Source organism: Gopherus flavomarginatus, chromosome 9, assembly GCF_025201925.1.
Source record: "Gopherus flavomarginatus isolate rGopFla2 chromosome 9, rGopFla2.mat.asm, whole genome shotgun sequence".
Classification (NCBI taxonomy): domain Eukaryota; kingdom Metazoa; phylum Chordata; order Testudines; family Testudinidae; genus Gopherus; species Gopherus flavomarginatus.
Window position 1 is genome coordinate 18,777,912 of NC_066625.1, and position 25,936 is coordinate 18,803,847.

The 25,936-nt window shown below is 41.2% G+C and overlaps 1 protein-coding gene across 1 annotated transcript in view; it reads right to left on the reverse strand.

Moving 5' to 3' along the window:
* XYLT1 (xylosyltransferase 1) overlaps nt 1-25,936 on the reverse strand; it is a 328,154-nt gene that overhangs the window by 77,089 nt on the left and 225,129 nt on the right. Inside the window, exon 5 of the mRNA XM_050967712.1 lies at nt 25,647-25,849. Coding sequence (XP_050823669.1) covers nt 25,647-25,849 — 203 coding nt within the window. The remainder of the gene's footprint in view (nt 1-25,646; nt 25,850-25,936) is intronic.

The window sequence follows — 25,936 nt, forward strand, 5'->3', positions numbered from 1 at the left end:
GGACAAGTAAAAATATGTTAATGCACTTCTTTTATTGCTATATTTAAACCGTAGGACAATTTATCTGTTGCCCTGGACACTGTCATCACATATACCAATGCAAAATGAATTAAAAAAAATCAACACTAGATCAGAATGGTAATTTACGCCCAACTCTAGACTGGTGTCAATTACTACACAAGGCACAAGGCAACAGAGAATGTATATATTTTATCATTTCATTTAGAGAGTCAATGTCAAAGTTGTGCTACCCTGAAAGCTGCCGGAAGACGACCCTGATTTCAGAGGAAGAACATTACTGGTTACAGAGTGGCTCCTTCCTCCTGGAGTTGAGGCAGATCCGAACACTCAAAAAGAGAGAGAGAGAGGGAGAGAATGTGTTGGGATGGGATGATATGAGATTTCCCTCCTAAAAAAAATGGTTCATTAGTTCCGTGGATTCCGATATTGTTTTTCTTAAAAGTAATCTATTTCAGTGATTTAATCAAAACAGAAACTAATTCCTGTGCTAATCACATTTTTTCTTATTACTAAGAGGGGTGGAACTGCAGGGCTTTCTGTTTTTATAGCTGCACTATTCTTCCTCTTTTTAACATATGGTAGCATTCAGCTATTTGCCTAATGGTTCTTAGTTGATGTGAGTAGTAATCATGACACCTGAAAGTCATTTATGTAGAAGATGCAACTGAATTCTCCAAGCCAAAGCTAATATTCTTCACACACTGAAGACTGTTGAGTTTGAGGATAATGTTTCTGTAATAGTGGTTCTGAGTTTTCTTTCATATTTTTATGATATTTCACAAAGACAAAGAGAGTGGTTCCTACAAGAACTAAAGTAAAGCACTAACCTGAAACTGTCATTTGCAATGACTCTGTAGATAGCACATTGTGCTACGATGCTGGAATGCTGGGTTTGAGGCTAGCCACAGGAACTTTAAAATTGGACCAGCAGGTGTCTGAGCATCACAGATGTAGTGCTTCAAATTTCTAGGGTCACGGAATGAGGGCACCACCTGTAGAAATCAGATAACCTCCTGGTGGCTGGTATAGAGAAATACTATAGTCGAGGAAAAGACAGTATGTCCTCATTATTGTGGGGCTTAGCAGTAAGTCAGTTGTCTTGAGTGCAAGGAAGGAAGTGGGATGTTTAAAATGGATTAACTCCAGAATCCTTCCACCTTCTCCCCAGGGGTAAAAAAGAAAGGAAAAGAAAAAGTCTGCCGAATGTAGAACCTGTGTCATGAATGGACACTAGTCCTCCAGAGTTGAGAATGATATTTACCCATTTGCACACATACACACACAGAGCTAGAGAGACTAGGGGATGGGAAAAGTTTACAAGAGATATGTCTGATGGTATTTGAGAAGGCTACACTTCAGGCCTGCCAATGGCCCAGCGAAAGGAATAGCTGTTGTTCCTCTAAGAGTATGTCTACACTACGAAATTAGGTTGAATTTATAGAAGTCGGTTTTTTAGAAATCGTTTTTATACAGTCGATTGTGTGTGTCCCCACACAAAATGCTCTAAGTGCGTTAAGTCGGCGGACTGCGTCCACAGTACCGAGGCTAGCATTGACTTCCAGAGTGTTGCACTGTGGGCAGCTGTGAGTAGCTATCCCACAGTTCCCACAGTCTCCACTGCCCATTGGGATTCTGGGTTGAGATCCCAATGCCTGATGGGGCAAAAACAGTGTAGCGGGTGGTTCTGGGTACATGTGGTCTGGCCCTCCTCTCGCTCCCTCCCTCCTTCCATGAAAGCAAAGGCAGACAATCGTTTTGTGCCTTTTTTCCTGAGTTCACTGACCAGACACCATATCACAGCAAGCATGGAGCCCGCTCAGTTCACCGTCACCGTATGTCTCCTGGGTGCTGGCAGATGTGGGACTGCATTGCTACACAGCAGCAGCTCATTGCCTTTTGGCAGCAGATGGTGCATTACAATTGGCAGCTATCGTCATCGTACTCCTGGGTGCTCTTTTAGCCGAACTTGGTGAGGTGGGTCAGGGGCACCTGGGCAGACATGAGAGCGACTCAGCCAGGTCATTCCCATTTTCTGCCGAGCACCCAGGAGATGATGATGGCTAGCAGTCAGTCATACTGCACCATCTTCTGGCGAGCAGCCAGGAGATGATGATGGCTAGCAATCGTAATGCAGCATCTTCTGCCGAGCACCCAGGAGATGACGATGGCTAGCAGTCATACTGCTCCATCTGCTGCCAGCCTAAGATGTAAAAGATAGATGAAGTGGATCAAAACAAGAAATTGACCCTATTTGTTTTGTGAAATCAACGGCCTGCTAAACCTAGGGTTTTGAGTTCAATTCTTGAGGGGGCCATTCTGTGTGACAGTTGTTTGTGTTTCTCCTTGATGCAAAGCCACCGCTTTTGTTGATTTTAATTCCCTGTAAGCCATGTCGTCAGTTGCCCCTCCCTCCATCAGAGCAATGGCAGACAACTGTTTCGTGCAAAACCAGGCGAGGAGGCGATAGCAGCGCGGTGACGAGAGGGCCATGGTCATAGAGTTCTCACTAAGTACGGGCCGGGCAATGTGCCCCGGCAATGTGCACATCATGCCGATGAGCTCTGCAAACACGCTGGCCAAACAGGAAATGAAATTCAAAAGTTTGTGGGCCTTTTCCTGTCTACCTGGCCAGTGCATCTGAGTTGAGAGTGCTGTCCAGAGCCGTCACAATGGAGCACTCTGGGATAGCTTCCGGAGGCCAATACCGACGAATTGCATCCACACTATCCCAAATTCGACCCAGCAAGACCGATTTCAGTGCTAATCCTCTCGTCAGAGGTGGAGTAAAGAAATCGATTTAAAGAGCCCTTTAAGTCGGAAAAAAGGGCTTCGTCGTGTGGACAGGTCCAGGCTTAAATCGAAGTAACGCTGCTAAATTTGACCTAAAGTTGTAGTGCAGACCAGGCCTAACTTTCCTCCAGTTCAAGGTGATCTCACTATTTGTACTGGCCATTCTCTGGCACTCTCTTTCCCTCCCCCCATTCACTCCTAAAGCACATGGCCAGACTGGGAAGTCAAGCACTGATCAGGGAGCATTCTTTGCTTTGCTCAACACACGAGTAGGCTGTAGAGTCAACTCCCTGACCATGTATTGCAGACAGAGCAAGGAGTGCTGGTGTTTGCACTAGTTCTTGATTTTTTGGAGGTCAGTGTCCTCAGACCACCATGAGAACTAGATGAAAGGACAAATAGGGTGTATGGGCAGTAATCGAAGACAGCAAGAAAATAAATATTAAAAATCTCCCCCATCCTGTACAATGTCCAGCCAGCATTGTGAAAGTTCCCTTGCAGTTTCTCTCTCTGGAACTTGGCAGCTCTCTGTATGTGAGACTGAGTGTGATCTTTCTACACCTATTGGGGGGTAAAAATGGTGAATGATTCTCTCCCAGGCTAAGGTGTGGGGAGAAGATTGAGGCCTGCCATGGTATATATTCAGGCTAGAATTAGGTAAGTAGAAGCTGATGATTCAGCAGAAAAAAATGCAGAGGCTTTCAATGTCTTTTCCTGAAGGAAAGTGTTTATAGCAAGTAGGACAAGCGAATGTAGGCAGAAAACTTCCCTGTATGAGGTTCAATCCACTGATGTTGGCTGCGGAGCCTGACCTTCCCAAAAGCTTTCTCTGCCTGCTGTATCAGGCAGCCAGTTTAGAGTCCTTTGCATGTGCAGGGGAGGTTAACCCCTTATTCGCCAATGACCAGGTCAAAGCATGAAAAGTACTCCTCAGCTTGGAAAAGCAAGGACTGGGAAAGGCCATATTTCGATACCCAGGGGCTCTCACCAGCTATAGGAGAACAGACACTAGAATGGGACACATTTCTGAGAGATGATGATTTCCACAAGTGAGACAGTATCTTTTCTTGGCCCAACATCTGTTGGTGAGAGAGAGAAGCTTTTGAGCTTACATAGAGCTCTTTTTCAGGTCACACAAGGGCAGTCATTCATAAAACTGGCACGTTATAAAAACTAGAAAGATAGATACTATTACAGAGGCCACCTTTATGTGAAAGACCCCACATGATTTAAAACCTATTGGCCTCTACAGCATTGTTGTTTTAAATTTGGTTTTTATCTTTCAAGTCAGGTTTAGTGCAGGAACGAGACAATGGAAGAAAACAATTGCTTCAGCATCTCACACACAGGTGTTCTTGAGAGATCAGAGTTCTGATCCAGGTGTTCCAGGAACAGCACTGCCGTCTGCATTGGGAAGTCATACGCACATATTTCAAAGCATTAGCTTTCTACATTTCGATGCTCCAGGCAGTGATCAGTCATCATAAGAGATGCAGCTAACTCTCACTGCAACAATGACCGTATTACATGACTCTCAAGATGTTTTATCAGCAATGTGATCAATCTGACTGTACTTTCAGTGACTTCCTCCCATTCTACTGCTGTTTGTTTCCCATTTTTTTGAAAAAAGAGCTAAGCTACCACATCCACAGAAGAGTGAAAGGCTGCTTTTCTAATGTCACATTGCTGAATAAAGCTCTCTTTCTAGTAAATGTATATAAAGGCTTAGATAACCCAAGGAAACTATTGAGAGGAAAAGAAGACACTCCATAAAATAGCTTCTGAGATTTCAATGCCTCAGATGTCAATTTTAAAATAAACAAATAAATAAATAAAACCATGGCTGATAAGAAATAGCACAAGTTTAAGTGAAAATCCTAAACAGACCATATAAGTGAATTCCACCAAAGGTAAGTGAACAAATGTGATTTAAACTATCTACTGCTCTGGACTGCAGCCAAAATGCTACCAGCAGTATTTGATATGTAAATACTTAAAAATTTGCCGTGTGCACAGTCACTGATGCAAATCCTCTACAGAAGGTTTCTTCATCTAATTAGAGCTATTGGTTTAGCAAACTTTGTAGTTTATAGAACCCCTCAATGTCTCCTCCTTCTTTTAAAACAGAATATTCATTTGTTTGGAATGTTTTGCAGTTATATCCCACGAAACCTTGAAATGCCTTTGGCTAATGAAAAATGCTAACGTTCATCAGCTAATAAGCACTGGGACTTTTAAAATAATAAAAAAACCCTCACCACCTATACTCATTAAAACTTCTTTTTATCTTATTGCTGCTTTTGACTTTCTTTAGCTATCCACTAGATAGAAAAATATATTCAATTTCCATTTTTTCTGCAGTGCAGTTTCAACTAAAGTGTTTAATGTATTATTGCAATGAACATACAACTCTGTAATATAGTGACTATGACCCCAATCCAGCAAAGCATTCAAACGTGCTGAACTTTAAGCACGGGAGTCGTTCTGTTGAAGTTAACGAGACTACTCACATGCCTGAAGTTAAGCATAGCCCTAAGTACTTGGATAGATACGGGGCATGTATGCTCATATTTCAGGCAGCACTGTGTATAGTGGCTACAGCAAAGGATTAAGAGCTACATATCTTAAGTTCTAGTAACTGACTTCTTGTGACCCAGACACTAATCTTAGAGTCACTTATGTGCTTGAATAAATTTATTTCATATGCATAAGTGTCTGCAGGAGACTTTCCGATAGTTGGGAAGTCTCTTTTCTCTTTGTCCCTCAATTCACCTATCTGTAAAATGTATGTAATAACATTATATCTCACTCAGCTGTGTGTGAGATTTAATTTATTGACATTTACAAAGCACAGAGAGATTCAAATCCATTTCATGAGGCTTGAAAACTGAACTGAGCTTAGAAAGCCATCAGTTTGAAATACCTTTCTAAAGCCTAACTAACTGCTAACCTTGACTAAAGGAAATAATTCACATTTAAGTGTTTTCTACTGCAGTGCAAATTACTACTATTCCCCGTCCCCCTGCAATTTTTAAGCAACCTGTGTGTTCGAAGTAGAACTGAGAAGTATAATGCTCAATATTAAATTTCTTCCTTTCCTAATATCATGTTTTGGGATGCCAAGGCTTGAGTTATGTGCATGGTTGTTTATTTATTAAAAATAATGTAATTGTTAAAAAGCTTGAATAATAAAAAAGTTTCTAATATTCTTTCCATATACACCATTGCACGGAAGCACCCCTGCCTACCAGCTAATGAGAGCGCAAACTACATGCTCTGAGTTACCTGGTGCAGCACCATTAAATTCAATGGCTTCTCACTGGTAATTCATGAAAATTGGTCCTTTTTTTCCCGTCACAAAAGAAACCTTGTTTTTTTTTTTCACATAAATAATCAGGTACATTAAAACTTAAGTATTGGCTGTGCATCCTACAATCACAGGGCTGGAGTGCATGGTCTATAATGAAGTGCCCGCAGGCGCCATGGCGACCGTTGGGGCATTTATGAGCACCCATCTAGTGCCCAGCAGGGGAGAGAAGCCAGAGACCCATGCCTGCCACGGACAGAGAACTCCAGGGCCTGCAGGCTGCAGGCGCCGGAGTTCTCAGTCCCCAGCAGGTGCAGGGCTGCGGCTTCTCTCTGGTTTCTCCAGGGCTGCAGGTTGCGGGTGCAGTTCTCTGTCCCCAGCAGGGGTGGGGATGCGGCTTCTCTTGGGGGCTGCAGGCACCGGTGTTTTCAGTCCCCGGCAGGAGTGGGGCCGCGGCTTCGAAGCCAGAGAGAAACCACAGCCCTGCGCCTGCCGGGGACAGAAAACTCCAGGGCTGCAGGCTTCATTCTATGTTAAAGTAAGAATAATAAATATATTTGGACCAGCAGTTCAACAATGTTTTACTTTTTTAAAATAAAGGAGATGAAAACTGTTTATGATATTTATTTTGTAAAAATGCCTTAATTTTTCTTACAGGTAGATAAAAAAAGAGCAAATTCACATGGTAGGGTGAAAGAGTAATTGCCGAATAATTTAATTAATACCTTTTACATGTAAAATTACCCTTTTTATCTTATGGATTCATGTAATATTAAATATGTTTTTCATATTATTTAATGTACAAATACAAAATAAGCCTTGAAAAATTGTTGGTGCCCGCCACACTCTTCTGAAAACATGAATGTGCTACTGGCCACAAAAAGATTGGGGACCACTGGTCTATAACCTTCGCAAACAAAATATGCTTGTAATTGCACATTTGCAACAGAAGCTTTTAGGCAAACGCAGAGACATGTCTAATTTAGATAAGGGCTGGGGAAACCCTTTTGTCTGTACAAAGTGCATGTTAATTATAAAAATAAAATGTGTTTCCCTCCACAGTCACAGAAGGGCTGCCACTTTGGTTAAACTCTCCACGTAGACAGGAAGCTCAACCAAGCATTTCCTCAGCATTGATGGCAAAGACTGTTGATTCGCACACAGTGGCATTCCTAATACTCACACTTGAAAGGTGAAATTGACAAGGCAGCTTCGTGAAGAGAAAAAGGTTAGAACATGGGGGTTGGCTGTTACTAATTATTATACCCAGATAAGCACCCCAAAGTTCCCCTTATTCAACCCTAGCTGAGCAACCAGCATGTAGATTTGCTAAACTGGGTGGTAAATCTCAGGACAATAGACTGCCTTATGATATTTATATATTTCCTCTTTCTGATCAGACACTTCCTCTTACAGATACAGAAAAGCTGAGATACACAGAGGATATATGTCAACATAAATTTGAAAGCGCACTGAACTGTTTCAAATCATTAAGGTTTTGATTTGAGGTACTGGAGAAAGTTTGGGGTGGCTCTAAAAAAAAATCTGAACTGACTCCTCCACTGCTATGATAATGCCTACACACCAATACAATATGAGCAGACAACAATGGTGGGAGGATCCACATCAGGGCTTAAATACAGCCGGAGTGGAGCTCTGGTAAATATTTTCAAACTAGCGGGGCAGAAACCCTGAGCCCCAGTGGCCCCTGCGGGGCTGAAGCCCCAAGCCCCTGGAAAATACTCTCTGAGCATTGAAGTCCTGGTCCACATAATTCCAGACTTTCACTAGAGAAGTGGAGTACTTGTAAACATGGAGGCTACAACTGGTTGAAAGAGTCATTGTGATAGTCATTTACAGACCAAAAAGACAACAACTGAATAAGAAACAGAACAGCAGCTATTGTTATTATTTCCTCTAATGCAGTCAATGAGGGGAATTCCAGGGCTCTGGTTGCAACATTGCAATGTAGATGTTTGGGCTTGGGCTGGAGCCTGGGTTCTGAGATGCTGTGAGGTGGGAGGCCCCAAACTGAATAAAGCACTGCAAAATGCAACCAGCAAAACTACTTACAAGGCTTTTTAATGATTTACAAGTGTGATGCTAAACTTTGAGCAAAAAGTCCCCTGAAAACCCATATTTGGAAAAGGTAAGAATATGCTGACATTAAGGCAATGCTGTTCTCCTTAACTTTCCTCATCAATTAAAAATTAAGGTTATATTAATGAATAATTTTGGATGATCCACATATACTGAATTATAATATGAAAATAAGACAAAATTGCTCAATGGTAGAAAATAAGGGTTACGTTTCGTTAGTTTAATGTTGAGTTGGGTTGATGTAATATTGATGTAGTGTTAATGATTTATAACAACATAGAATGGAGAATGAAAAACAAATTCTTAAAGTTTGGATAAATGTATTACTGGATATTTGTAATGTTAAATAATGTTATCTATCATATATTCATGATCCGAATCTGCAAGTGACAATGATACTATCTTGAAAATTTATAAAGGTGAAAATTGATAAAGTCTAACTGGGTGAACTCATACTTCAGTTTCCCACCATACATGTACAGGGTGAAGCACATACTTGTGGGCCATTATGTCTTGCCATATCCTCTGTCAGTATAAACAAGGGGCTATGTGCTTTATATGTCCAATGGAGGCCCTTTCATCATGTACTACATCTGAGGATCTGTCTCAGGATATATAGGGGCAAAAAAGGTGATATTGTGTTTAAACTCATCTCTCCCTTTCCTTTTTCCCCACGCAAAGCACAAAGAGGGCAATTATCCTTTTCCATTTTTGCTTTGTGTCATGAGCAAAGTGTCAGAGACCAAGCTAATAATGGCCACAGCTGTGGCCAAAAAGAAAATCAATTCTTCAGTCCAAATTCATGTCACAATCAGAGTTAAATGGTAGGTGAACGTGTGCATATCTGTGAAGAACATAATGGAAAACTAGCCTCACGTAGACAAGTAAATTTATAGAAAGCACAACAAGTCCTACCTTTCAAAGCACTGTAGCTAACCTTTATGTATTAGCTGGCATTTAAGCTTTAATCAGCAATTTTCAAAGAAAGTTGTGGTGAAGATAATGAGAAGAGTTGTGCTTTTTCATAACAACACTGAGCTAGGCAGGTTAATTAAATCAGTGAGTCCAGGTATGAAAATTATTAATTTTCTGTTAAGATTGTACAAAGTGAAGATTTTGCTGCTAATGTGCACAAGCTGTTTGTGGAGTTTTCAATGTAGAAATGATATTTTAACATTATACAGTTCAGCATCTGTGATTTTTTAAAAATTCCTTTTGTTCGGAAGTTGGGTTTTTCTTCTTCTGTGTGTAACACACAAAACAAGGATCAGTTTGACAGATGAAACCTTACTGAAGAAAAGGAAATAATGTTGTGCCTGGAGAGATTAGATGTACAATTTAAAAACACCCTATTTCTATTTACAGTGAGATTTTGAAAGGGGATCAGTGCCCAGGGCTGCTTAAGTTAACCATGTTGTTTAGTTAATTTTAACCTTCCAAGGAAAAAATTGCGTCAATATTTTTTCTCCTAGCACTTGCCCATTTCTTAGCTTTCCTGAGTTAAGGACTTTATCCACAGAAAGAGAAAACTTGTGGACTGAGAGATGTAGTCTGACCCTGCTCTATAGTAGATACCTCTTGAGATACAGCAAGGGGACCTGACTATACTAGTTAGCTGCAAGTGTACAGCAACTTGGCCATTAACTTATTTATACTCTCAACTTTCACAATGGTATAATCGCATATTGTTCTCTCTTCCAATCATTTCTGTGGAAGAAAACACTCCTCCTGTTACTTAGTCTAACATTTTCATTCCATAAATCATAACCCTCTTATTAGTAAAAGATTGTGAGACTTATTCTGTTTACACTACTGTAAGTCTATTAACTTCAAAAGAGTTACTCTTGATTACAACAATGTGAGAACAGAACTGGGCCCTATATTCCTGGTGTAGGCTCTCAGAAACCGTAAGAAATGTCTTCTCAGACCTTGTCAGACTAGGATTTGAAGGTATGATGATAACACGTTAGCTAACACATGTTAACAGCCTAAAATTAGCTTCCCCGAAGACCATCCCCAGGACGTTATTGTATTTCTTTGCTTATGTATTACGAAAAATAGGTCATAATCTCTCAGGGAGAGACTTAGAGATCTCATATTTTCCTCTATGGTCACTATTTGTTAATATGTCCAGGGAATATAAAATAGGATTCCTGACAAATGGTGTCCAATCTATCTTGTATGCACCATCATAACACTTGTTGAAATAGATTTGTTAAGATTACTATTGTGCAGCAAGCTCCTTTTACTTGTGGCACATCCATCATAAGAAGGAAAGGTTACTCTGTGCAGTCACTGGTTCTTCGAGATATGTGTCACGGTGGGTGCTCAAATTCAGCTGCACATTCACCTCTTAAGCCCTTGACTGGAGATTTTCCATTAGCAGTTTCCATTTGGCTTGCGCATATGCTCTATACAACCTTGTACCATGCTCTGTGGGGACACAGGGCTGCATAGGCAAACCGCCCTTAGTTCTTTCTCTATTTGAATGTCCAACAAGAACAGTTTGAAGCAGAGTAGAAGGAGGAAAGATAGTCGAGCGCCCATGGGGAGACAAAAGTCTAGAAGAGCCACAGTTATTGATCACACAAGGTGAGTAAACTTTTCTTTGAGTACTGTCCCTATGGGTGTTCCACTGCAAGTGACTCTTGAGCTTTATCCATCCTCACAGGGAGGAGGGAGCTTAGGAATCAAGTCCAAGACTGAAGACAGTACAGAAGAACCAAGTGCCGCATCAGATCTGATGGCATGGTCCAAGGCTTAGTGTTTACAAAAGATACAGAATGAAGCCCATGTAGCAACTCTGAACATCTCAGACACTGGAATGTTTTTGAGTAACACTGTTAGTGATCTGGTAGAGTGTGCTATAATCCTTTGTGGAGGCAAAGCACCAGCTGCACCATGGGAAGCACTAATACAGCCAGAAATCGATCTTGACAACCTCTGTGAAGAGACTGTGGACCCCTTTGAACTTTCTGCAATGGAGACAAAGAACCTAAGTGATTTCAAAAATTGTTTGGTATACAGCTAAAAGGCCAATGCCTATCATACATCTAATATTTAAAGGGAAGTTTCCCACTGAGATTTATGTCCTTTAGGGAAAATATACTGGTAGACGAATAGGTTGGTTAGGAAGGATCTGAGAGCACCTTACGTAAAAATTTTGGGTGTGGTCATAGGGAGACCCTGCCCTTGAAAAATATTGTAAATGGGAGGTCTTCTATCAAGACTCAATTTTCTTCTCCAACCCTGATGTGATAGCTACTAGAAAGGCCGTCTTCATAAATAAATGAAGGAAGGAGCAGGTTGCCCTAGGTTCAAACAGAAGTCTCATAATGTTTGTAAGTACCAGGTTGAGATCCCAAGTCAGAGTAACATCCATTACCTGGGAGTACAGATTCCCCAGACCCTTAATAAATATTGAGAACTCAGGGTGTGCAAAAACAGAAAACCCCTCTACTGGGGAATGAAATGCTGATATCCCACCAAGATGAACCTTAACAGAGCTAATTGATTAAAAAAAAAATTGGGTTTAAGTCCAGCAGATAATCTAAGATGATTGAGAGCGGAAAAAGTTCAGGGACAAGGTGGTGATTGAAACTCTCATTTCTGAGGGTCAGTAATTTGAGCTGACTCGCTTGTACTGTTTAGCAATACATGTTGTACCCCTGTCAAGCAGATGGATTCTAATCCTGCGAACCATATAGGAGCCACGCATGGAGATAGAGGCATCTCGGTTGGGGTGAAGCACATGACTAGGGCCATGGAAGAGGAGATGAGGGACAGTCAGAAGCTTGAATACCGGTTGGACATACAGGTGAAGCAGGTATGTATACCAAGCTTGCCTCAGTTGGGTCAGTACTATGAGGATAACACTGATCTTGTAAATGGTCTTGTAAATGGCTGAGACCTGAATCTGATGGGCTGTATACCAGTTCCATAACTTTATAGCTTTGGCACATAGGCAACAAGATCTCACTCCTCCCTGTTTGTTCAGAATCCTGTAGTACCAGGAAGCACTACTAATCCAGAGACCAAGGTCTTGGTACCAAGAGTTATTCTGTACCCATAAGCCACGGGGACCCCAGCTTGACTAGCACTGACAAGTCCCTGTAGTATCAGAATTCCTGTCATACCACGTGGGTCAGTTCTGACGCAGCAGCTGACTTGAGTGGTGCTGTGGGTTTGGAGTGAGTAAGCACCAAGATAAAGGTGTGTGCTTCAATTTTGTCAGTACCGATGGAGCTGAGTGGGAAGGCATTGCTGTTAAATCTGAAATAGATGGTGGTGATCTGGAGGTGGACAGCACCGGGGCCCTGACGTGTTCCTCTGAAGCACTCCAGGATCTCCCTGCTCTGCTGGTGCGAGAAGAAGAGTCTTTTGCCTCCATAATACCGGGCTGAGAGGCCGAGGCCTCTGACACCATAGATTAGCAGATTGGGCCTTCTTGGAACCTGGCTCTTTGTGGTGGGAAACCAAGCTCCTCTTCTTCAGAGCCCTCCCTAAATCCTCTGAGAACTTTCCCTTAGGCCAAAGCCAAAGGGGCACTGGATCAGCCTGGAGACTGATATACTGGAGACAGGGTCTACCAACCTGACTCGGAAGCCATTCAAAGGGAGAGTTCCATCAGCAGCAACTTCAGTTTAGTCTCCTGATTCTTCCTAGCTCTAGATTTTAGAGCTAGGCAAAAGTGACACTTTTGGGAGATGTGGGACTCTCCCAAGCAACAGAAACACTCAGAGTGGCCATTGCTGATCAGGATAGCCTCCTGACAAGAGAGGCAGCATTTGAAACCTTGCTAGCCAGGTATGCCCAGCCAGGCCAAATAAGCTCCCCAGAAAAAATGGGAAGGGAAAAAAAAAAAGTGAGGGGAAAAACAGAAATCTCTCACAACAATTCAATTAATTCTATACTAACAACATTAACTTGATACACTAAACTAACTAAATCACCACTACAGAACATGCTGCAGCACACATGAGTGCAGTCTCAGGCCGAGGCAGCAGAGAGGGAGCTGTGGGCGGTGTGCCTGTGCAGCCCTGCGTACCCGTCCAGTGCAGTGTGAAGTTGTACAGAGCACATGTGCAGGCTGAACCGACATTTCTAACAGAAAATCTCTGATCAAGGGTTCAAGAAATGCATGCACACCTTGAGGTTCCAACAGCATCTAATATGGATCCATCATGTTTAAAGGAGGGAGTGGTGGCCTTCATTCAGAAGACAAACACAAGATATGACTTAAGGAAGCCATGATATGCTTGGCCAGAAATGTGTGGCAACTGGAGGAGTTAATAGTGAAATTACAATTGCATGTTTAATTCATAAAAGTGGCCCAGCCCACTTAATTATACTTGCTACAAAAATCTCAATAAAAATGAAAGTATTTTTCTAAACAGCTGGGAATACCCAAAGATATTTAATTATTAAAATCAAAACATTATGGATTTTTAGGTTTATCTAAGCACTGGGATTTTATATAGTAGAGAAAGATGCTGCCTGCTTTGTGTTTTTCCACGTTTGTCAGCTTTTGCATATTCACACAGAACATCATCTTCCCACGTTACATCCCATTTTGATGAAAACAATAATCACTGATTAAATGAGCAAGTCGAAAGAGCTGAGAAAATGATCAACAAGTCCATTACTCAAATTAGGGACTCTGGTTAAATAAATAAATAAATATATACATACATGAATATATAAATCAATCCAGATTTTGGACTGAGGATTTAATAAATAAATAAACAAATAAATAAAAATGAGTGCAACTTTCAGCAATTTCTTGTCACTATTTTCCAAATTAAATTCTCTAGTGTTTGGAATGAAAGAGCAGAAAGTAAAATTAAATACAAGCCCAGATTAAAGATGACGATTCACCTTCCCCTCTGATTTACACATTCTTTTCATTTATCTGAGATTTTTTTACACAAAAGAGTAAGGAAGATGCTTTCCTCATTACGTTGAGTAATTATAATAAAAAAGCACCCATTTCCTTCAAAGGAAAAGAGAAGAAAGTGGGGAGGGGAGGGGAAGGGAGAAGAGATTGGGAATATTTTACGTAATATTCCAGTCTGCAGCAGAATCAACATTACTCATTCTGTGTTAAGGCTTCATGTTCTTTGTTAGAGCATGCAACTCAGCAACTAGAAGACTCTGGCATCTCTGTGGAACCCACTGACTTCAATGGCACTCCACAAGCGGGTAAGTACCTGCCCATACAAATCCTATTACAGGACAGATATAGGGGTAGATGCGTAATGTCAAATGGATGCCAGTATAAATGATCAAGATACAGTATAACCTTTGGGGAGATTTAAGATTAAGAGCAGTACAAAATTAAGAGAAGAAAAGTTAGCCTGAATATAGGGAAGAAAAAACTCGGCAGCAAGGCCTGCTAAGAATCAGACAAGACATTTTTTATGGAAATTCATGTGAAATTTCTTGCCAGTTTGGTTCACACGATTTCACACCCTGAAATTTTTGCAGATTTCCGGAGGACTGAAGATGATTCATAGTGCAACCTGGGAGAAATAAAAATGGGCTCTGCAATGTGACCGGAGTGTTAATAAATTCTGGCTCTGACACACAAAGTGAGGGAAGCCATTTTCAGAGCAAAGGACGCCATCAGGGAAATGCCCTATTTCCAACCCCAGTAAGTTTATGTCAAGAGATTGTTAGCTTGAGCACCTCACTGATCCCAGCAGCTACAGTACCACAGAAGCATTGCTTTCCAGCTGCACAGAACACAAGCTATGTAGAGGTTTAGAAATTAAAATGAGCATCTTAAATTACACCCAGAATGTTATCATAAGCCAGTGCAATATCCTCTCAGGAAGAAGTTCAAATGAGTAGCTGCATTCACTATCCATAGTGTGTGGTGTGGTCCCAGGTGTATATGTAGCTCCATGAAGACTGCATTGCAAAACTCATGAACTACTCTGGTGAGATAAGTCAAGAAAAATATCTCATCCTTCTGCTCAGGTGCAGATGAGAGTAACAGCAGGAGCAGCCAGGAATGCTTTCTATCTGGAGCTGCAGCCAATAAGACCCTTTACCTGGCAACTTGCGAAGCAAAAAGGCGAATGCAATGGAGCCTGGATGAACTGGGCTTAGCAATCATGGTATTTATTATACATTTTGATTCCTGTTAAAGTTGTTCAGAACCAGTGATATGGGAAAGGACAAAGGAAGAGAGGCACAGAACTCCCTCTCCCATCACCACAAATATACTTTTCTTCTCACAAATTTTTCCTTATCAAATGTACCAAATCTCTTCACACACCTTTAAATATTAAATTACTGAAAGGGGCCTCTAAACACCATGCTCCTTCAGCCTTACATTTTAAATCTCTCTCCAAATTCCCAACATCCAAATTCTACCCTCAGTTATGAGATATTCATGTCAGATAAAGTAAAGAAACATATCGTTCTGTGGTACTATGTGACCACAAGTGATAGTGCAAAGTGTGCCATATGGTACAGGGTGCGTATGTAGAGACGTGTATGAATACTGCACATAAAACTACAAAGGTGTTGCTCAATCCTAGGAGCTGCAAAAAGCCAACCACTTATGTGCTCAGCACCTCACAGGATTGAGCCCAGAGTTACCAAAATGGCCCCGATAGGGCAAAAGTAGGTTTGCCTCACAAAATGAATACATCAGCACATGCCACTTTCATCTAGTAGCATATCAAATGCACTGAGCAGGAAAATCAATTATCACAAACTGAGCAAGAGTAATGTGGACATATCTGGTCACTATACTAGGGAACAGTTTGGTTGGCCAGAATACCTTGAATGCTCCTGTCTGCTCAATCATTTTCATAGGTGCTGTTCTATTTATGAAAATGAGGTCTGCTTACCCATTAACAACGCTTCAGCTGGTATTAAAAAATGACTTAAAAAACTGCAAATTATTTCATCACCACTTTGACTTACTACCAGATATTATTTTGCAGTTGCTTTATTGTAAGTGGCATCCTGAAGTCCAAACAAAAATGTCCTTAAGGTAATTTCAAGATTGTTAATTTCTTAAGAGAACTCTGTAGAGGAGTTAGAAGGACTACAGAGGGGGAGAACATTTAAGTAATACTACAATAACATCGTTTTCTTCTTCAATGTCATTTTTTAAATTCATTAATGATTTTATTGAACTTTCTAAAGAGTAATTAAAAATACAGAAACAATCCTGTTCACAAAAATGCAGTAAGCGCTGTATGCCCATTTACCAGTAGCTCACTCTGAGGACGCCTTTAATTTAAAGAAGTGGAACAAAGGAAGATTCACATAGACGGTTTTACAATCAACGCTTCCCTAGGCCTCTTCATGGGAATAAGTGTCAGCGCCTGTGGACCTCTCTGCATGATCAGTGAGTATGAAGAATAAGGGCCAAATCCTGTTACCAGTTACACCCGGGAAATCTCACTGAAGCTACTTTCATGGGAAAGAAAGGAGAATTTGGGTGCCACAGTAAGTAAGGGCATGGGTTTAATAAAAAGCCCTAAAGCTCTGAAGGAAATACAGCCTGTGAAATCCCACTAGTCCTTTTTAAGCCTAGAAGAAAGAGCAACTCTTACAAAAATACTAATGTATTCTATGAAGGAGTCCAAAATACTAAAGCCTAAAAAAATGTTACTGTAGTGTTTAGGGTCCATTACTGTCACTCACTTCAGAATTATTACTTTTTTATACATACAAGACTGCATTTTTGGTAAGGATCCATTGAGGACTAGTATTTTATACTTCTTTATAAAACTGATTTTTTCTCAATCATAAATAAATAAAAAATAAATCACATCCAAAAGGTAAATGGCATCCAAATGACAGCCCTTTGGCATTTCAGTGCGGCACCCCCGCCCCCTACTAAGCAGCCATGGAGCCAAGCAAGAGGAAAGAAAAGATACCAGCCCATCAGGAAGCCAACCAAGTACTCAGATGCTGCAGTGCCCATTAAACTGTAAAGCCTGGCATTTGGAACCTTCCTCTGCCAAGCTTGCCAGATGAATGGTCTCAGACGCTGGCTCGGATGATGGAATTTATAGAGGAAGAGGATGAAGGGCTGAGCATTTAGCACTGCAATCAACAAGATGACGTACTGCCAAGGAAGTACTGCAATTACAAGGCTGTTTTGAGCAGCGCTGCTATTTTAAACATGTGCTTAATCAATACATCTCTAACCCCTATCGAGGTCAGATTTCCAAAAATGGCCTCTAATTTGGGGCACATCCGTTTTCTGGTGCTGAACTCTGGTGCAGGCTCCTGAAGTTTCATTTTCAGAGGTGCTGATCACTCACCAAGTCGCAATGGAAGCTGCAGGTGCTGCACTCCTCTGAAGACAGAAATGGCTTTACAACCTTCAACCCAAGGGAGCAGGTGGGGAAGGGAGAGAAAACAAAACCCTGACTATGGCTGTTGTATCCTTTCAGCTTTTAAAAGATACAAAGCTGAAGAAAGGTTACTTTAGCACCGGACACAAACAAAACTGGTAAAGCCATACTCATGTCAACACATCTTCCAAACCCTTATGAACAGCACATGCGAAAACAAGCATTTCAGAATGTTAAATGCCTCATTGTTTGCTCTAGCAGATTAGGGCAGCGTGGACCCAGAAGACAGTTTAAAAAACAAAACAAAAAACATGTACAAACAAAAGTGCATGGCTGTTGCACTGGGGAGAGGTGAGGAGGCTGTTTCTGAGGTTTAAGAAAGAAGCACACATTTGAAATTCTAACAGAATGCAGATTTAAGAAAAAAATACAGATAAAATTCTTTTTGGACATAAAATAAAAGCTTCCCTGTGAAGAATTAAGAGTGTTGATGTCTGGCTTGCCTGATAAAGATATTCTGAGCAAACAATGTCAGCAGCTATGCAGAGAGAAAAAAAACCTCAGGCACTAGCGTCTAAACAGATGTTCTTTTCCAGTAGTTTTCAACCTTTTTTCATTTGCGGACCCCTATAAACTGCTGAATGGAGGTGTGGACCCCTTTGGAAATCTCAGACATAGTCTGCAGACCCCCAGGGATCTGGGGATCACAGGTTGAAAACCATTGTTCTATTGCAATGCTACCAGTTCTATACTTCCACCTAGATGTATTGATATTACCTACCAGTGTTTCATTTAAGGATATTGTTCTAAAGGAGGATTTGGAGAACACCAAAACATTGTCTGCACTTGGTCCAGTGTGCCATCAGCACGGGCTGAATCTCAGAGAAAAGTTCAGGTTGATGGCCATCCATCTCCAAATTGCACGGTGTCCAAGAAGTGAAAAACCAAAAGAAGTAAATGTTTCAGATAGAAGCTGAAATGTAACAGCGAATGGCACTTGTGCCACAGTTGCTCCAGTAACAGTGGGCTCATGGTGGAGATACGGCCATGGCTCATTTTCTCTCCTTGGCTCGGTAGCTGAACAATCTCACTGGAAGTTCAGCCCCTCCTACTCCCTTCCAGTGAAATGAAAGTGCAAAACAAAACTAAAAGGCCCAAGTCTTCACTCAGTCTCTTCCCATGGGTCACAGCCCTCCCGCAAGGATCTGTCAGTCTCTTCCCTTGCTGGGGTATAACACTCCCCTTGGTGCCCTTTCAGAGGCACTGAGGGTCTCACATTCTCTTCCATGATCTATAGCTGTGGAGCCCTAAATAACAGAACAACTGTCTGCTTCATCCAAAAACTGTTCCCACTTCATTACACCACAGGGCTATGTCCTAAGCTTTATTAGAGACCTTTAATTTCCCTCTTGGGACCCTGGATTTCTAGCCACACATCTCCCGTTCCTTGGAATACTTTACACAGCTCTTTGACTATACCTCTAGACCTCTTCCCAGGCTCTTCCAAAGTTCCTAATGGGCCCTTTGACCGGAGAAACCAAACCATCAGGTCCTATGCCCCTCAAGTCTCTCGTCACAATGCATAAAAGGTAGTTTTTACACACAGCTTCCCTTCCCAGCATTCCTTGCTGCAAAACCTACAGTTCCCATCAGAACCAGGAACTATTAGACTTAGAGTATCTTGTTTTGGGGTGAACCACAAACAGGGCAGGGCTGGACTGAGAACCTCTCTTAAAGAGCCAGCATACCCTGTGACTGGGCCCTCTCTGTTTTTTATTTTATTTTTAATTTGGACCAGTCGTCTGTTAGTTTAACTCCTGCATGCTGAACACCCTGAAGATTTTAGAGCTTTCCTGGAAGCAACTCTGGCAGGTTGAAGCCTGTTTGTATCTTTAGTGATTTAATCGACCTGTTTAAAACCTAGTTCTCATTTTTAGTCATTTGCTCAAATACCTGAACGTTTCTGTAGTTTGGTCAAATGACCAGGAGAAATTATTTCCAACCCAAATTATTTCCCACCCACATGACAGCTAGTTGGGCAGAATGAACAAAAATAATCTCTGATGTCATTTCAATAAAATTGAAGTCACTGGTGTTTCCATGTGGGATGAATCTGGCCGAATGCTGAAACAAGGATCCTAGTATTCACTCTGACTGTTCTCTCACCTGTAAGATAACTGGAAGGAATGATGAAATGCTTCCCTAAAGGCTGACTTTCTTCCTGCACCCTCTTAGGTTAAAATTATTTCCAACTGCCAACAGACCTGAAAATCAAAAGACTGCCCAGACCTCTCCACCCCAGCAAACACTCTTCTACTCAGTTTTCAAGGACCTTATTTGTCGCCCAGTGTGTTTTGTATATAGTTCCCAAAAGGTTATTTCATCTGGTTGCTCAGAACTGAGAAGAATTCTAAATAATGACTTTTCTCAAAATCATGTTGTTTTAAGTTTCGTTTTCTCATGTCCCAAGGGAGTGTTTGAGAGCAGTTCCTGGCACATGGTATATCAAGCACATAAAACAATTTTATATACATGATTAGACATGAAAGACTTGCTGAAGGTAGGTGAGTGAAGACAGTTTTCTTACAGTTCTTAGAGGGATGTTCCACTAGAGAAAGATATGGTGCTTGTTCAAACAAGACTCTGCTTGTTGTAGGGACAGTTAAAAATACTACATCTCTCTTAAACAACTGGAAGTGCGGTCCAGTGAACAGAGCCAGGGAGGAGAGCCTTATTTCATGCTAAGTAATTATTTGCACTTGGGAGACCCATTTAACTTCTGTGTTTGTTTACCCATCTGTGACGTAGGTTTTCGTATTATACAGGTTTGTAGAAGCATCGTTAATGTTTGTAAAGCGCTTTATATCTTTGGATAAAAGTTGCAAATACTTGTTAATTATGAATACTATATCAAAATACCAAATAATTTTAAGCAACATTCTTAGATTTTTTTTTATTAAGTGCTTGGTTAATTTCTTGATTTCTTCTTGGGCCTTGCCCACTGACATGAATATGAGTAGTGCACAAAGAAATGAGGACAATATACCATACAATTAAAGATGCTGAGAATTAAAAAGGGCATACAGTAGACCATCCCCAGCCAGTGCAGGATTGGTCCCTACTTTATGAGTCTGATTCTGAGGAGTACTGGTAAATTCCACTGACTTCAGCATCTATTGTAACCAGATTACTCCCTATATTTTCTCTCAGGTAACTTTTAAAATGTACTAGGATCCTATCGCTCCACCCTGGAGACTATTCCACATGATAGAAGTCTGAGCTGAACTCCTGAATAGAATCAATAACCCTAATTGCTTTCCCGAAGGCAGAAATGGTCTCCTCAAGCAAGATATATCCTTATACTAAATGCAGATACTCACACAGTATTATTTACTTTTTGTATTACAGTGGTGATAGGGGCTCAATCAGGGATCGTGGTCATATTGTGACAAGCACTATACACACCAATTTTTTTTTTTTAAATAAAAGGGTGGCATTTCTTGCCCCTCATTGTTCATAATAGTCTAGAATGTGGAGAAACCTGTACTATGGACACTTATAATACGCAAATCTCTCTCTATAGTGTTTCCAAGACGTCCGGTAATAACTTTGTTTGATCTTTAATTAAAGACCAAGCATTAGCTGGCAATCAGAATCTCCTGATCCTGTTGGTGATGTAGACTGTTTTACTGCAAATTATAAATATTTTTGACTGTTTCATTACTTTTTATGTTTTACATAAGCACTGTGCCCAGAGAAGCATTGACATGACACTCACTGTTAAATAATCTCACTTAATTTCTTAATCTGAGAGGAACAACACTCCACCTGCCACATTATCTAAAGACTCTTGCAATGTACATTAAACATTCAACATCAGTAGGTGCCCTACTGTAGTTCATCTTGTCAAGAGTGAAATTTCAGTCCCCAAACATAAAGATGACTGACTGATGTGGTCTGTATGAAACAATAAATAATGCAAATATGTACCCATAGAAAATAAGAGGTTAAAGGCATTGATAGCTTTTCCATTAGGTTCTGCTAAAGAGGGTTCCCACTGGAAATGACTTTTAGATCACGATGACAAAGTGGCAATAGGAATGATGCTGAAATAAAGGGCAGGTGTGTGTTGGTTTCTTCTATTTTTGACAGAATCTAGTGGTTTTGAAAGGGATATCTCTGAAGATTGATGTCCTCTACTCATACAAAAACTACATTGGAAGGAGAGACAATTACAGGTTCCCCACACTGACCCCTCCTGCCCTGAAAGGACCACTTCTATGAGTGAGTGTGTAGTACAGTTTCCTGGCAATTAATCCCTGAGCCTGGCACTTAGGATGTTAACAAGGGTGCCAGTTCTAATGTTGGTCCATGCTGCTGAGAATTGGACATTAACCAATCATTTCATGTAGGACCTCAAATTGCCAATTGCCTAGTGATTAAAGGAAAGTGTTTTGCTTATGAATTTGGCTAAATGTTTCTTTGTTGTACTGAATTCATTATTATAACTTGCATTGCAGTAGCATTCAGGAGTCCCAGTCATGGTCCAGGATCCTGTTGTGCTGGGTATTGTACAAAGACAGAACAAAAAGACAGTTCCTGCCCCAAGAGCTTATAGTCTAAGCATTAGCGTATGAGGAAATGGTTAATAGGAACACTTAGTTTACCTTCTCTAGCTCATTCATTGTTTTACACATATCTATTATATTCCCTATTACTTGCCACTCCATAGGTGCCGACTTCCCCTCTTTCCTGTGGGCGCTCGACCCATCTCTCTGCCCCGGCTGCCACTCCACACCTTCCATGAAGCCCCGTTCCTTTCCTGAATCTTCCGACCCCTGCCCCTCCCCCATTCCAACCCCTTAACGAAGTCCCTGCCCCAACTCCGTCCCCCCTCCCTTCCCCTATTCCAACTCCTTCCCAAATCCCTGCCCCGGCCCCACCTCCTCCCATGAGTGTGCTGCGTTCCTGCTCCTCCTCTCCCTCCTGGAACATGCTAACGCTGTCAAACAGCTGTTTGGCGGCGGCCAGGCGCGAAGCACTGGGAGGTAGGTGGAGGAGCGGGGATGCGGCATGCTCAGGGAAGGAGGAGGAGAAAGAGGAGGAGCGGGGATGAGGGGAGCTTGGCTGCCAATGCCAGAGCCCCCACTAATTTTTTCCCTGTGGGTGCTCCAGCCCCGGAGCATGCCCGAAGTCGGCGCCTATGGTCACTTCTCTAAATTGAAGAGTCCCACTCTTCTCATTGACCTCTCATGCGGTATCTTCTCATGCCTCTAATAATTTTCAGTACCCACCTCTGAAGGATTCTTGTGGGGATAAATGAGAGATACCTGCAACTATAATGTACCCCATGAACACACCAGGCAATTCATCAGAGAGATTTGGGCTTCACAATATAAAGATAGTGCTGACCCTGCTCTATAGCGTCTGTTGTGCTGTCTCACAAGGTTGGCTTAGCAAGCATCTATCAGAAGAGAAGGAGCAGAGGTTTCAGTGTCACAGATGGGATGACAGATGGGAAGTAAAAGCTTAATGTGGAGCTTCCCTGGATAAAATATATTAATCCACAAAATTCATAGGTTCTTATGCTGGGAAACCTAACAAAACAACTGCAATATAGCTAACCAGAGTAAGAAGTGTAAACTGCTTTTAGTCTATTAGCTAGCAAATCAGTATGGCATCCGAAAGAAAGAAAAAAAAACTCACATCCTTTTCCTGTTATTTCTTGGAATAACATGCTGCTTCCGACATGGTCTACAACCGTGGAGGAAATGTCTTCCTAAGATTGTGAAGAACACCAATTTACAGCATCTCCACTTTGAAAATGAATATTGCATATTCATATATTTGAATATATTTTTGATGGGATAACATTTTACAGGGTTTATAATGCTAAGAGTATATGAATTTCTTTTAACTGCACCTACATCTCAGTTATTAATGAAGACAACATTTAAAAATAAAGAGAGTGTTCTTTGAAGTGCAGCTTCTAGATGTTTGTCATGTTTGCGTAAATTCTGAAATTAGAGTATTTTGACAGAAATGGGAAGTGTGCACTTCCAACCAATGACCTACAGTTGAGAACCCAGATGCAATTTCAAAACAACAGAGAAGTGGAACTTCAGGATAACTTCCATTGCTGGGAAGAAAAATGTGTAATGTCTACACTTTAACTGCACTTGTTTAGAGCTTCCACTATTGAAAAAAAAAAGTTTAACATTATATTATAATTGTGACTCTATTAAGATAGGGCCGGACAAAGTCTCAGCTATACATTATGGGACAGTTTATGGCCATGTTTATAAATTACCAACCAAGCTATTTTAACTTACCCCCGAGGGCAATAATTTACTACAGAATGTTACCGATCATGGCCCCAATCTCACAATAGATGCCCCAGTGCAGACTTTGAGCCGATATGATGTCACCATAAAATTCCAGTCTCTAATTCCTCTGCCCATATATCATGGTTAGAGCTAACAAGATGCAGCTATTAGAATAACTCTGAACTAGTTACACTGTACTTTCAGAGCTCTAGCACCTAATATCAGACTCATCCCTCTCCAGGTCCCTAGAATCTGCACCCCTGTAAAGGGTGTCCTTGGACCATATCTCCCCTATCATCTCCTCTCACCATTGGTGTGCTGTGCCTTCCATTACACTACTGCCTGGGATCAGTATAGCATTTCTTAGCTTGAAAGTACTCTAGATGAAGAAACAATTTAGTTGTTTAGGAGGACTAAGTGAGGGATGCAGGTAGATGATCATTATTGTTGCCACTTAAGAGGCGGAATGATGAATCATATTTGTTAAGAGACTTCCCCAAGGCTACAGAAAGGGTCTCAATCATCCAACATTAAAAATCTGGAGTTCCTATTTCAAATTCCTGCATTCAGATCACACACACATTCTCTAAGGTTCTTACCCTTTCAAGTTACTTTCCTGGTTGCTGCACACGTCCACAGAGCTAGCTGCATTTCACTGGTAATGGATATGTATGGTACCCAAATCCTGAAGCCCTTATTCAGTTTTCACTATATCTTTACTCAGGCAAAAACTTTCACCGACTTCAAACATAAGTTGAAGGAGAGTTTTTGAGCAAGGACTTCAGGGTTTGGCTCGTTATTTGTGAGGTGCTGTGGAAGCTTTTGAGATGAAAGACTATGACAGAGCAAATGGAATATGAGATGCTAGTATTATCAGGAACACTTTACGGCATAATCACATGTACGAAAAATGACCCAACAAAGTCACTTCCCCTCTCTTAATTCCTTTCGACATGGTAGGGAGTAAAAGTGAAAAGGAGAATTTTCTGTTCTTCATAATTTTTACAGCCTAAAAGTAACTGTTTAAGCACATTTAGATTTTTTTAACCGAGAATCTACTTATGCACAGTTTAGTGAAAGTTATTGAATGCAGGTGTGGAGCATGAGTTCTGTAACTTCAGGAAGATTATAGTTTCACTTAGAATCAGAAGCCTAGTCATGTGGTGATCCATGAACTTCTATGTCTGATGCCATCTGAATGAAGTTATTCAGGTAACGGTTGGTGCTGAAGATATATATGATTCCCAGCAACTTATTTGTCACTTTTATCATCTTTATCCTGAGCAGTAAAGGACCAAAAAAGAAATACCGCAACATTTCTCTGATGGAATCTATCTATCTATATGCATATCATCCAAATTTCTTGAAACAAAGTCCAGCTGTAGCAAACTGCTTACCAGAGTTCTGTGTGGGATAATTTTCTTCAAGTTTGAGGTTTACAAACTGAAGAATCAACAATCCTGAGCCACCTAGCTGCAGGCAGCCCCAAGCATGAAAACAGCATGCACACAGAGTGTTTTTGTGCTCGTGGTGCCATTGCCTCAGTAGCAAAAGTGCTGATGCCGGACCCAGTGACAATGAAGTACGTTTTTCTTTTTGAGATAGGGAGAAGCTACAACACTGAGTTTCCTGCTAGGGACTGACGAAACTGGTGCCCTGGTTGAATGTTCCTCTGTTTCTTGCATCAGAGTACAGAAAAGTTTGGCCTACATCTTATTAAAATCCATTGTTCATTTATGAAGAAAAAATACATGTTTTAAAAAGGGGTCACCATACCTGATGGGATAGTCGGCAGCACTAAGATTAATGAAGAAATCCCAGGGCCAGTCATTCATCTCAATTAAATCCCTCATACTCTGTAGATAGGTGGACAGAAGACTTGCTCCTCCCCAGATAGTTGCCATTCGCCAAGGGGTGACTCTCACATTCGGATACTGGCTAGCAAACTGGAGCACTTTCCGGTGTAGGTAATTGGATCGCTTTACAAGGAAAGAAAGTAAAACATTCAGCAGACGAGGAAAAAAAATAAAATGAAAGGATCCTCCCTGCTTGTGTTCTCTAACCAA